This window comes from Candoia aspera, chromosome 7 (assembly GCF_035149785.1).
Source record: "Candoia aspera isolate rCanAsp1 chromosome 7, rCanAsp1.hap2, whole genome shotgun sequence".
NCBI lineage: Eukaryota > Metazoa > Chordata > Lepidosauria > Squamata > Boidae > Candoia > Candoia aspera.
Window position 1 is genome coordinate 43,651,686 of NC_086159.1, and position 13,586 is coordinate 43,665,271.

The 13,586-nt window shown below is 40.5% G+C and overlaps 1 protein-coding gene across 3 annotated transcripts in view; it reads left to right on the forward strand.

Annotated features, from left to right (window-relative positions):
- The window catches only part of OSBPL8 (oxysterol binding protein like 8), a 101,185-nt gene that overhangs the window by 16,656 nt on the left and 70,943 nt on the right, over window positions 1–13,586 (forward strand). For 2 of the 3 annotated variants that reach the window (XM_063309040.1, XM_063309036.1), the window contains exon 2: window positions 11,818–11,907. In XM_063309040.1, the coding sequence (XP_063165110.1) occupies window positions 11,866–11,907 (42 nt within the window). In that variant the 5' untranslated portion in view covers window positions 11,818–11,865. Of the gene's footprint in view, window positions 1–11,816; window positions 11,908–13,586 lie in introns of those variants that run through there. The other variant, XM_063309038.1, reaches the window with a different exon arrangement.

Sequence of the window (13,586 nt, forward strand, 5' to 3'; positions counted from 1 at the left end):
AAAGGAGCTGTGAGTGTGAAAGCGAAAGTGTTCTCCGGACAGCTGACAAGCAAGAAAAATGGCAGATGTCACTTCTTTGTGAAGCAGAGATTCAGCTGAGAAGCACCTTCTTTTCGGTAAGCAGAAGCTGCAATTGAATGTCTTGTTAAAAAGACAATATCTTTGACCACCCCACCTCCTTGATTATTTTACAACTTAATGGAAGAAAGAAGAAGAGACTAAATGTAGCTGTAGAGACTCAGGAAAGCCTGGTGAGTCGCTTTATTTCGAAACGGGTGGATGAATTGTGGAGAGATTAAAAGGAGAAAATAAGGACTATAGGAACAGAATGCCAGTTAATTATTAATATATAGTAGCCATTTTTTTGCAACTATATTATCTGTCGCCATATAGTGGACTTGGTGGATAAAAGTTGTATAGCAAGTTTCTTCTCATAACGTGGTGGATATAACCTTTAAAATACTGTGTATATTATATGAACACTATAACAATGAATACCAGGAGGCAAAACAGAAGAGAATCGGGAATAGGAAAAATGACAGACTTCGAGCAAAGTTTGAAGAGTTTTCTGGAAAGACTTCACAAACTATCTTGCAAAATGTAAATATAATGTTGGAAAAACGTTTTGAAGATTTTGAGAAACAATTGAAACAAAATTTAGATAAAATAAATGAGAAAATAGATGGGGAAATAAAAGTGATGAAAAGAGTAGAAGAATTGGAAGTAGAGAAAGAAAATGAACTAGACAGAATAACTCTTTTAGAACTAAGAGATAAGGAATTCAGTCTGAGGTTTAGGGATATACCAGAAGGAAAGGAAGATGAGATAGAGGAAATAATAGTCCGAACACTAGCAAATTTACTAAATTGGGAAGAAGATAAGATGGAAGAGGAGATTGAGAAGATGTTTCGTATAAATTCAAAATATGCACAGACACATAATAAACCTAGAGATATATTGAGTGAATTTTCAAGGAGGAAAATTAAAGAGATGATATTACATGCACACTTTGACAATAGAATTAGAATTAAAGGAAAGGATATTATAGTGCTCAAAGAAATACCGATAAGAATATTGAGAAAAAGAAAGGAATATGTAGGTTTAACGGAGATGTTGAAAAGAAACAACATACCATTTTGCTGGGAGAAATTAGAGGGGGTAAGCTTTATCTTTCAGGAAAGGAGGTTTAAGTTGAATTCAATGCAGAAGGTTAAAGAATTTCTAGAAAGATACAAAAAGGATTTAGATTATATTAAGACAAATATCAGAGAAACAAGTAGAGAAGAGCCAGCCACAACTTCTAAAGAATACGAAGAATTACTGGCATGATGGTTATTAGTTATATAACTTGGAATATTAATGGGGCAAATAGCCCCCCAAAAAGGAAAAAAATATTTCACCATCTTAAAAATTTAAATAATGATGTTATTTGCCTTCAAGAAACACATATAAAAAAAAAAGGATGTAAAGTATCTAGTTAATAGAAAATTGGGAAATGAATTTGTAACAGCAAATGATAAAATAAATGGTATAGTATTATATGTTAAATCTTACTTAAAACCACATGTACTATTTTCTGACGATCAAGGGAGATTTTTAGGAATTGAAGTTCAAGATATGAAAATAATTGTAGTGGGAGTATACACACCCCATAAAGATACGAAGGTTTTTTATGAGAATATAATGGAAGAACTATTAAAATATTCTTATACCAGTTGGATATTAATGGGTGACTGGAATGGGGTTACGATACTGGCATTAGACAGAAAATCAGATAAATTAAAGATAAGCAGGGAAAATTACCAAAAAAATTTTTTTGAATTAATGGAAAATTTAGCTTTGATAGACGCATGGAGACACAAAAATGGTTTAATGAAAGACTATACTTTTTTTTCTGATAGATTCAAATCCTTTTCAAGAATCGATATGGTTTGGGTATCTAAAAATTTAGCAAATAAAATAGCTGAAATTTTACCAAAAACATTTTCAGACCATAACCCAGTGAAAGTTATACTAAAGAGGATTTCTAAATGTACAAAACGGAGATTGAATGAGAGTATCTTAAAAAAAGAGGGAGTAATAGAGGAGTGTAAAAAGAAATTAAAAGAGTTTTTTGATATAAATTTGAACAATGAAGTGGACATTAGAACAGTTTGGGATGCTAGCAAGGGAGTAATGAGGGGACATTTTATATCTTTGAACTATAAAATAAAGAAACAATATCAACAAAATGTTCAATTAATAATGAATCAAATCAAAATAAAGGAAAGAAGTACAAGAAAATTCATCAGACGAAAATTTAATGTATCGATTTAAACTGTTACAACAACAACTTGAGCTTATGACAAAGACATGGAAACAAAATTACATTATGTAAAACAAAGAAATTTTGAATTTGCTAATAGACCAAGTAGATGGTTGGTTTACAGATTAAGAAAAGAGAGAGAAAAAAAATGATTACTAGAATAAGAGACACTGGGGAAGATGTGGTAGATGACAAAGGAATTAAAAAAGCATTTTTCACCTTCCCAAAGTTATATTAAAAGCAGGAAATTTCAGAAGAAAAAATTGATAACTATCTTAACAATCAAAATCTTCCCAAATTAACACAAAGTCAACACTTTAGTATTAACGGTCCGATTACTAACCAAGAAATTATAGATGCCGTAAAAAAACTTAAAATAGGAAGAACACCGGGCCCTGATGGTATATCTACAGGCTACTACAAATTATTTTTGGAACAAATTTTAATGCCACTTAAAGACTTAATGAACTCGATTCTGATGGGGTCTAAGATACCCAAGTCATGGTCTGAAGCCAATATTACTCTTATCCCAAAAGGAGAACAAGATCCCACTTTAACTAAAAATTATAGGACGATTTTGTTGCTTAATAATGATTATAAAATTTTTACGGCAGTATTAACTGAAAGATTAAAAATAGTCCTTCAAGAAATTATAGAGAAAGATCAAAATGGCTTTGTACCAAAAAGACAAATAAAAGACAACACAAGAGCAGTGATAGATATTTTGGAGTATGCACATCATCATAATGAAAGCCAAATAGCCTTAATATTTTTGGATCCTGAAAAGGCCTTTGATAATTTAAATTGGAGATTTATGATTAAGGTATTGGAAAAAATGGAGTTTGGAAAAGACTTTATGGTGGGGATCAAAGCAATCTATTCATCACAAAAAGCCAGAATAATAGTTAACGAAGAAATAACAGATAATTGTAAAATAGAAAAAGGAACAAGACAGGGATGTCCATTGTCACCTTTATTATTCATTCTTGTTTTGGAAGTTCTTATTAGAGAGATAAGATTTGATAAATGAATAGAAGGGATAAAAATTAAAAAACAAGTATTTAAATTGAAAGCATTTGCAGACAAGTTCGTGTTTACTTTACAAAACCCATTAGATTCAATAGACTATTTATTGAAAAAAATAACAGAATTTGGAGAGGTAGCAGGATTTATTTATTTATTTATTATACACATTTCTATCACCGCCCATCTCCCCCTAAAAGGGGGACTCTGGGTGGTTTACAATAAAATTCACCTTAAAACCTAACATCATAAAATCACCAATATTAAAATAATAAAAATATAAATATAAAATCCAAGTGGGAGATTTCCATTCCGTCGGGAGAACTCTACATCATCAGCCACCCCCAGGAAGAGCTATTCCCATCCCAGGCGAGGCGGCAAAACCAGGTCTTCAAGCCCCTCTGGAAGGTCGGGAGCGAAGGGGCCTGCCTCACCTCGGGGGGTAGAATGTTCCACAGGGCAGGCGCCACTGCAGAGAAGGCCTGCCTCCTGGACCCCGCCAGATGAAATTCTCTTATAGATGGGGTCCGCAACATGCCCTCTCTGCATGATCGGGTGGGACGAGTTGATGTTATAGGGATGAGACAGTCCCTCAGGTAGCCTGGCCCCATGCCATGTAGGGCTTTAAAGGTGATAACCAACACTTTGAATTGGACCCAGAAGCAAACTGGAACCCAATGCAGCTCACGCAGTAGAGGTGTTACATGTGCTGATCTTGGAGCACTCATCACTGTTCGCGCAGCGGCATTTTGGACCAACTGAAGCTTCCAGATACTCTTCAAGGGTAGCCCCATGTAGAGCGCATTGCAGTAGTCTATATGGGAGATGACCAGGGCATGAGTGACTGTCTGGAGAGCATTTCGATCCAGGAAAGGGTGTAACTGGTGCACAACCTGAAGTTGTGCAAAGGCCCTCCTAGCCACAACTGCCACCTGCTCTTCGAGCAGGAGTCATGAGTCTAGGAGGACCCCCAAGTTACGCACGGGTTCTGAATGGGGCAGTGCAACCCCATCCAGAACTAAAGATGACAACTTTCCAGATACCAAGGGGCCATCAGTCCACAGCCACTCCGTCTTACCAGGATTCAGCTGAAGCCTGTTGCTCCCCATCCAGGCCCCCACAGCCCCCAGGCACTGAGAAAGGGTATTGACCACATCACTTACTTCACCCGGGATGGAGATATATATCTGAGTATCATCAGCATACTGATGGTACCTCATCCCGTGGTGACGGATGACCTCACCCAGCGGTTTCATGTAGATGTTAAATAGGAGAGGGGAGAGAACCGAACCCTGCGGCACCCTACAAAGCAGGGGTTGAGGGTCGTATCTCTCATCTCCTATCACTACCGACTGGGACCGGCCCTGGAAGAAGGAGGTGAACTAGTGCAGAACCACGCCGCCCACCCCCAACTCCCTGAGTCATCCCAGAAGAATACCATGGTATCGAAAGCCACTGTGAGATCAAGGAGAGCGAGGATGGATGCACTGCCTCCATCCCGCTCCCGCCAGAGATCATCCATAAGCACAACCAATGCAGTCTCTGTCCCATATCCCGGCCTGAAACCTGACTGAAAGGGGTCTAGATAATCCGTTTCATCCAGAATCCTCTGAAGTTGTAACGCCACCACTTTCTCAACCACCTTCCCCAAAAAGGGGAGGTGGGAGACTGGACGAAAGTTGTCTAGGACAGTAGGGTCCAGCGATGGCTTTTTGAGGAGGGGGTGTACCAGTGGCTCTTTAAAGGCAACCGGAACCACTCCCTCCCTCAAAGATGCATTAACCATCACCTGGACCCAACCACATGTCACCTCCCGGGCTGCTTTCACAAGCCAGGAAGCGCATGGGTCTAGATGACACGTGGTGGCGTTTACAATCCGGAGGATCCTGTCCACTTCCTCAGGCCCAACAGGATCAAACTGTTCCCAGATAACCGGGTAAGTATGTTCCCTCAGCATCTCCCCAGACTCTGCCCCACACTTAGAGTCCAACTTGGACCGAATCTGAACGATTTTACCCTGCAGATGCTCAGCAAATTCCTCCGCACGGCCCTGTAGGTGGGAGACAGAAAACCCCCCCCCCACCTAATAGCAATCGCGTAATTTTAAACAGGGTTGTTGGGCAGCATTCTGCGGATGCAATAAGAGCGGAGAAATATTGATGTTTCGCCGCTCTTACCGCCACAAGGTAGGCCTTAATAGTGGCTCTAGCTTGTGTTCGGTGAGATTCAGTCTTTGTCTTCCTCCGGCAGCGCTCTAGGCGTCTCTTCACCCTCTTCAAAACCCGCAGTTCCTCCATAAACCATGGGGAGTGCCGGGTTTGAGTGGGCAAGAGAGGCCGCACAGGCGCGATCCTGTCCAAGGCCCCAACCGCTTCTCTATTCCAGGTTGTGGCCATGACCTCCACTGGACCGTGCAGTAGATCCCCAGGTATAACCCCCAGCTCCTTCTGAAACCTCACTGGGTCCATCAGTCTCCAGGGGTAGACTAATTGAATGGGCCCTGCCTTCCTGCAGAGGAGGGCAGCACAAGAGAATCTCAGGCCACCAGGGCGTGGTCTGACCATGACAATGGGGACAGATCTACCTCTACCCTCAGGTCACATTGCCACTGCTCCGACAAGAAAACCAAGTCCGGAGTGAGGCCACTGTCTCGAGTTGGGTCCCAAATGATCTGAGACAGGCCCATGGCTGCCAAGGTAGCCATGAACTCCTGAGCCACATCCGAGGCACGCCCCAGGGAAGGTAGGTTGGAGTTTCCCAAGACCATAAGCCTGGGGAACTCCACCACCAACCCTGAGACGACCTGAAGCAGCTCAGGCAGGGAGGTTGCCACGCAGCAGGGAGGCTGGTACAGCAGCAACACTCCCAAATGTTCTCGGGAGCTCAACTTGAGAAACAGGGTCTCACAACCGGCCACCTGTGGAGCAGCGCCCCTGAAGGCTACTAGAGATTCTCGGATGACAACTGCCACCCCACCTCCCCTGCCCCGGTGTCGTGGCTGGTGTCACACCTGAAACCCGGCTGGGCACATTTCTGAAAGGGCTACCCCCCCAGGTCTCCGTGATACACACCAGGTCTGCCCCAGCCAGGTCTCCGTGATACACGCCAGGTCTGCCCCCTCCTCTGCGATCAAGTCATTTATAAAGGAGGCTTTGTTGTTGACTGACCTGGCGTTCAGAAGCAGTAGTCGGAGACCAGGGCCCTCAGGGTTCTGCTGACCAGGACCTGGGTATGAACCTGGAGGGCCGGAACACGCTACCGGTAACAGACGCTAACCCGAATCTTCCCCCCGCCAGGAGCCGTGATCCCTATCGTAACATCCCCGGCCCGTCACCACCTTAATAGTGAAACCCGCCCTACAACCCCCAGAGTCGCCAGGCCCAGTTGCCTCCACTCCTGAACCACTGGCCACGCTGGGATACCGCAAGGTTCCCCTCCCCCATGCACACATCCTCCCACCCTCAGTCAACCTCAGGTGGAGGCAGGCCCTCCAGCGCACCAGCTCCTGCTCTCGGAGCTGTTGGAGCCTACCCCCCCATCCACTCACTCACTGTGCCCACCCCGCCACTGGTCATGGGGGGGCACCCCACCCATTCCTACCCACCTCCTGTCTCTCACTCAGGGGTGGGTACTCTTTCGTACCCCATTCAATCTTGGGCTCCCTCTGTGTACTCTCACCCCCGGAGGTAAGCCCACACTTACTCTGAGGGGCCCACCAAACTACTCTGCCACTTCTAACGAACGGGCATTCCCCAGACCCCCAGATACAGAGCCCAAGATCTCCGACAATCCCCAGTCCACCAATATCTATGAGTGTTCCACCAGAGTCCTGCCAGAGATCACAAGGTCCACCCAGGGGCCCGCAGTCTTCTGGTCCACACCATGGGACTCCACCTCCAAGGCCTCCAGTTTTCTGCCACCTTGTGGAGGCCGTCCAGATCTGCCAGGGTCTCTCGGGTCTGGCAGGGTCCACCCTGGCCCACCGATGATCTCTTGCAGTCAACCTGGGTCCACCGCTGTCCCAAGGAAGCCATTTCCACCGTGTCCCACGAAGGGAAACGGCCCCAGGGCCTGCCGCATTCTCTCCACGTTCTTGCACACACTGCCATGTTCTATCAGGCATCCGCCAGGTCCTCCGAGTCCAACCAGACATCCAGGGTCTACCCGGGTCCGCAGAGGTCTCCCCGAATCCACGGGAGGCTCCCTCATCCACAGAGGCTCCACAGAGTCAGCGGCCGCCCCAAAGGTCCGCTGCGTTCCTCTGCTCCGCCGGGCTCTGCTGCTCCACCGGTGGGGGGCTCCCACTGCCTCCAATGCCAGCTGTAGGCGTCAAGGCCAGAGAACAGCTGCCCTAAAGGTCCACCGCGTTCCTCCGCTCCGCTGTGCTCTGCTGCTCCACCTGGCAGGGGCTCCTGCTGCCTTCAATGCCAGCTGCAGGCGTCAAGGCCAGAGAACAGCCGCCCCAAGGGTCCACCGTGTTCTACAGCCGCCCCAAAGGTCCGCCACGTTCCTCCGCTCTGCTCAGCCGTGCTCTGCTGCTCCACCCGGGGGGGGGGGGCTCCCGCTGCCTCCAATGCCTACTGCAGGTGTCAAGGCCAGAGAACCCAAAATTTCAACAGGGTCTGTCTGTCTTCCCCAAGCCCCCCGCGGGCCTTGTTACCAGGAAGGGCTGGTAACAAGGCCCGCAGGGCTCTCAGCGACCCAAATCCTCCCCCCGCCAGGAGCCACGATCAGCATTATTAAAATCAATAACCAAAAAACTAAAATATTGAGTAAAAATATGACTCAAAAACAACAAGAAATTTTAAAAGGAAAAACTGGCTTTACAATAGAAAAGGAAATTAGATACCTGGGTATAATACTTTCAGCTAATAAAATGCATTATTCCACAATAACTATGAGAAAATGTGGTCTGAGATTAAATTAGATTTAGAGAGGTGGAGTATGTTATGATTATCTCTTCTAGGAAGAATATCAGCAGTTAAAATGAATGTATTACCAAAGATGTTATTTCTGTTTCAAACAATTCCAATTTTGATAAATGAAAAAACCTTTAAGTTATGGCAAAAAGACATCTCGAAATTTATATGGCAAGGGAAAAAACTAAGAATTTAATTTAAACTATTGCAAGATGCCAAAGAGAAAGGAGGCCTGGGACTACTTGATCTTAAGTTATATCTGGAAGCTTGTTGTTTTCTATGGATTAAAGACTGGTTAACATTGGAAGATCAAAAACTTTTACAGTTAGAAGGACACAAAATTAAATTTGGCTGGCATGCTTATATCTGGTACGAAAAAGTAAAATTGAATAAAGAATTTAACAATCACATTATTAGAAAAACATTACTTAAGACCTGGGACAAATACAAAAGAAGATTCCTTCCAAATATACCAAATTGAATATCACCATTAGAAGCCTTATCAAGAAGAGAAAGCTTAGGGGACCAGGTTAAATGATTTATTAAGATATAAAGATTTATTAAAATTTGATCAAGGTGGTCTACCTATTCTAAAATCTCGGAAAGAACTACAAAATGAAGGCCACACGTATAATTGGTTTACTTACCTTCAACGAAATGAACGATTTAAGTCAGATAAAAAGAACTATAAATTTAAAAAAGAATCAGAAGTTGAAAAGCAATTACATTTAAATAATGATCATATTATCATTAAAATGTATAAAATCTTGTTACAAACCAATCAAGAAAATGAACAAGTTAAAACATGCATGATTAATTGGGCAAGAAATACTGATTATGACATTCCATTAGAAAAATGGGAAAATGTGTACTAAAGATTTAAAGTTTTCATTATAATTTAAAGGAAAATTTTTATAAGATGATGTTTAGGTGGTACTTGACACCACAAAAATTAGCAAAAATGTACAATAACACCTCAAATATATGTTGGAAATGTCAGCAAATGGAAGGAACGTTCTATCATATGTGGTGGACTTGTAGCAAAGCTAAAAAAATTTGGGCACAGATTCATGAAATGTTTCAGAAAATTTTTAAGAAAAAGAAAAACCATATTTTTTTTTATTAGGTCTCTTTGATGGTGATCAACAAGAAAATATAGTAATTCGATGCTTTACATGATCACAGCGGCCAGATTAGTATATGCACAGTATTGGAAAAGGGAAACTATTCCAACAATGGAAGAATGGATAATAAAACTCATCGAATTAGCACAAATGGCAAAATTAACATGTCTAATGAAAGATACTATTTTGAGATTTAAGGAGACGTGGCAACCAATTCTAGATTACCTGTATTCAATTGTAGAAAATGAAGTAATGATATTGGATTTCTTACTGTAAAGAAACGAATATTTAGAAATAAATAGTAAAATAAGAGTTCAAAACTATTGGGAGTTACATTAGGGGTTTTAATATATATCTTTAGCTAGTTCAGTCGGAAACCTTTTACTTACATGATTTTGTATATGTTGATACACCTTTTTTCTTTTTGAGAAAGAAAGGTTAAAATCGTAAGATGTATCACTAACACAGTACATTATAGCAAGATGTGTAGAAATGTATGTTGATTTTTTCGTTACTTTGTTTTGTTGAAAAATCTTTTTGTATATATGTCTTGTAGAATTTCTTTGTAGAAGTTTTTAATGAATAAAATTTTGTTAAAAAAAGAAAGCTGCAATTAAAAGATTCCCACCTAAACTCACTCATTAAAAGTTTCCAATGCCCCCCTCCCCCCTCCTGTCTCTTTCTCACCCAACCTCTAACCGTCAGCCATACCAGCCACAGATGTCTCTGGCAGTACGACCTTGACTCCCCCTTTTCCAGCCCAAAAAGTGATTCACACTCCTTGCAATTCCCCCCTCCCATCTTCCTTCTTGGCACGCGTTGATCCATCATTGCAGATGAACACGATCAAAAGACTCAACAATCCTTTGATTGTGGAGTCTGAATTCTTAGAGTTATGCTTCCCATTATCTACCAGAATGTTTTTCTCTGGCTGGAATTTGACGTTACCTCCATAAGATCTGCCAATTAAGTAATTGCTAACAGTAGAGGTGTGCAATATTCAGAACCAAAGCAGGCAAAGGTGCTTTGTTTCACCACCTCTGTTCCTCTCAGCAGCTCTTTAAAGGAGCATGTTTTTTCCCTGGATTCACACAGTAGCTGTGTGGACTCAGGAAATTATGCATTTGACTTCAGAAGATGTCAACAGTGAAATATTGTACACTGTCTCTAATACTAATGCCTCCTGAACTCAGGTATTTTCCTAAGCCATGCCGCTTCCACGTGAGGCCAGGAAAAAGTACAACCATCCTGGATATGAAGTGTCTGTGCTTGCTTCAGACACAAATACTGCACAACTTTGATTAAATCTAGACTTTTTGGAAGAACGTCCAGTTAATCTTCTCTGATAAGTTTGTTCCTTCCTGTAAGAAGACAGTGTTGAGTCCCTTACACCCATTTGCATGATTAACAAAGCAGGAATTGCAAAGATTTTAATAAGGAATTTTAATGCAAGAATTAGAGGTAAATACTGATGCTTGGAAACTCCAACAGGAACCTCTAGCCTTCATTTATTAGTCAGTTTATTAAAGCAGAGTCTCTTTTGGAAGTTTTGAATCTCTTCTTTGTGGGCTTTCTGCAACCTAGACTAGCAAAAGATAGGAGCAAAGATCCTTATTACTGCGATGGAGCCTCTGTGGCAGATCTGTTACTTTACATCATCTTTTAAAGGATAATTTTCACTGGCTGTATGCAGGGTTTTGTGAACTATGGTTTTAAAGGGATTTAATAATACAGTACAGTGATACCAGATCACCTCTTTCATTATCTCTCAGGACAATTTAAATAATATTGCCCTTTATATCAGCTCTTATATTTTAAATAATAATACCCTTATTAATAAACTGTTTGGGTCAGCCTAATGAGCAAAACAGCTTTTTAAATATATCGTATAGGAATACTTAGGAAGATGGCTAAATGTTGTTTAATTATAATTGCCATAGGAAAAGCATTGTATTGCATCTGATTATGATAAGGGTCTGCATTTAATTATGTAAATTTGTTGAAAGATTTACTCCTGTCCAATTGGTTTCAGTTCATTCCATTGCTTTTCTTTTTCTTATTGTGTTAATTTCCCATTTTGTTTTTATTTGACTGTATTGTATTTGATATTTTAGTGTTCATTAATAAAAAAACACAGTGTTAGTCATACCTTGAGAAAATATAATCTTGCTTCTTGGATTCGGTCTCTTTCAGTAATTCAACAGAATATTTTAGGATAATTGCATTCAGATCTGGCATATAGTATGTGGAAAAGTTGCTGTATCATCATTTCTGTCAAACAGATCATTCATTGCCTTTTTATTTATTTATTTTAGGAAATCTTTCTATTCCTGTATGTTCTTTCTACTTTTTTATTCTTTTGGGATGGGATTTCTGATAACATCCTTCAAAGAAGCTCAGTTTTCCATATCAAATATTTCATAGTTATTTTCCCTTTTTTTGGTAGACTGAAGAATGGAAGGACTTTAAGGGAAAGAAAAGCTGTGCCCTCAGCATGGAAATTGCTTCATTTGAAGGGGATTCTGATAGAGCTTCGGTGAGTAATTTTGTACAAAGTAGTGGGCAGATAATCTATAGAGAAGGACTTTCCTAAAATATATGCATTTGTACAAAAATACATTCCTTTCTACGACTAATTTTAACCAAGGTCTTTTTTAGATAAATAATCTCATGCCCTGCTTTAAAGCTATGTCCTTCAGTAATTTTATTTAAAATTTTAAGATGAATAAAAATACATGATTAAGGGACTAGTTTGGTGTGGTGTTTAAAGGTACTGATCTGGAAACGAGGAGACTTCAGTTCTAGTCATTAGAAACTTTGGGCCAATCCCTCTCTTTCAGGTCTAGGAAGAAAGCAGTAGCAAACCTCTTCAAATAATGTTGCCAAGAAAATTGCAGGGATTTGTTCATGTGATCTCCAAGAGTCAAGACTGACGAAGGCACCAACCCCCACCCCTCAAGCAACTCCCCCAGACTAAAACAAATCAAAGCATTTCTGGGTTTAGAAAAAAAAATGTTATTTTTAAGGTCAAAATATGTTTCAGTTATTAGCAGGAACTCCTTACTTAACACAAATGCTTGAATTCTAAACAGTGTTGAAGATACAGCAAAACATAGGTTACTTTCAGTGTCTTGCATGCATTGTGCTTTATTTTTATACCCATAAGAGCAGAAAAAATAGCTACATAAAAGAGAATGATATGAAGAAAAACCAGATTAGACTTAACCCTGTTAATTACAGACCTATTAACTTACTTAATACAATAAGTAAGCTACACAATATGCAAAATATCTTTACTTAAACTATCGGATTGGGTTCGAAGTGAAAATATTCTTGTTGAGGAACTTACCTGGCAGGGGAGAAACCTTGATCACGAATAGATAGAAAACAGAACTAAAGGAAAAAAGAAAAAACTATAGAAGTGTCAATAGAGAAAAAACAAACGGAAAGTGACTTCCGACTTTCTCCAATACAGATATAAATTTACAAATCTAGGCTCTTATGATTAGTTAAACTATAACAACTTTATTTCTATTAAAACAAACCATTTAATCACTAAAACCAAAAGTCAAAACATTTTTTTCTATTACAAGCAAATAGTATAAAAGTGGTTGCCAAGTAGATATAAATCCAGAAACAGAATGTTCTCTTATTAATACTATTAATTTAGCCATTTGAGCCAAGTCCATTAATTTAACAATCCAATCTTCAACAGTGGGTATTTGTGGATCTTCAGATTCTTTATTCTAACAACTCATTGAGAGTCAGATACTCCTGCTGGGGGCAATTTTTTGGAGTCATTTCCACCAAAAGAGGGCTACAGCAAAGGTGCATTCTAGCCCCCTTATTTTTCAATCTGTACATTAATTCAATAATTCAGGCTCTCCCATCTTCTAATCATCATTCTCCAATGTTAGCAGAGTGTGCGATTCTAGCCTTGCTATATGCAGATGATGTAGTAATTTTGTCAGTTTCTCAGGTGGGAATGAGAAGGCATTGAGGGCATTGGCTTCCTATTGCGTAAAATAACAACTTGTAGTAATTTTTTTAAAAACTAAACTGTTAGGCCTTGCGCAACATAACCGTACAATGCATAAATGGCAAAGTAATGGGACCCCAATACAATGGATATATACTTATAAATAACTTGGGATGCAGTTCTAAGCTTCCTTATCTTGGGACACACATTTCTCTTATAGGGTAAGTGTTGCTCAA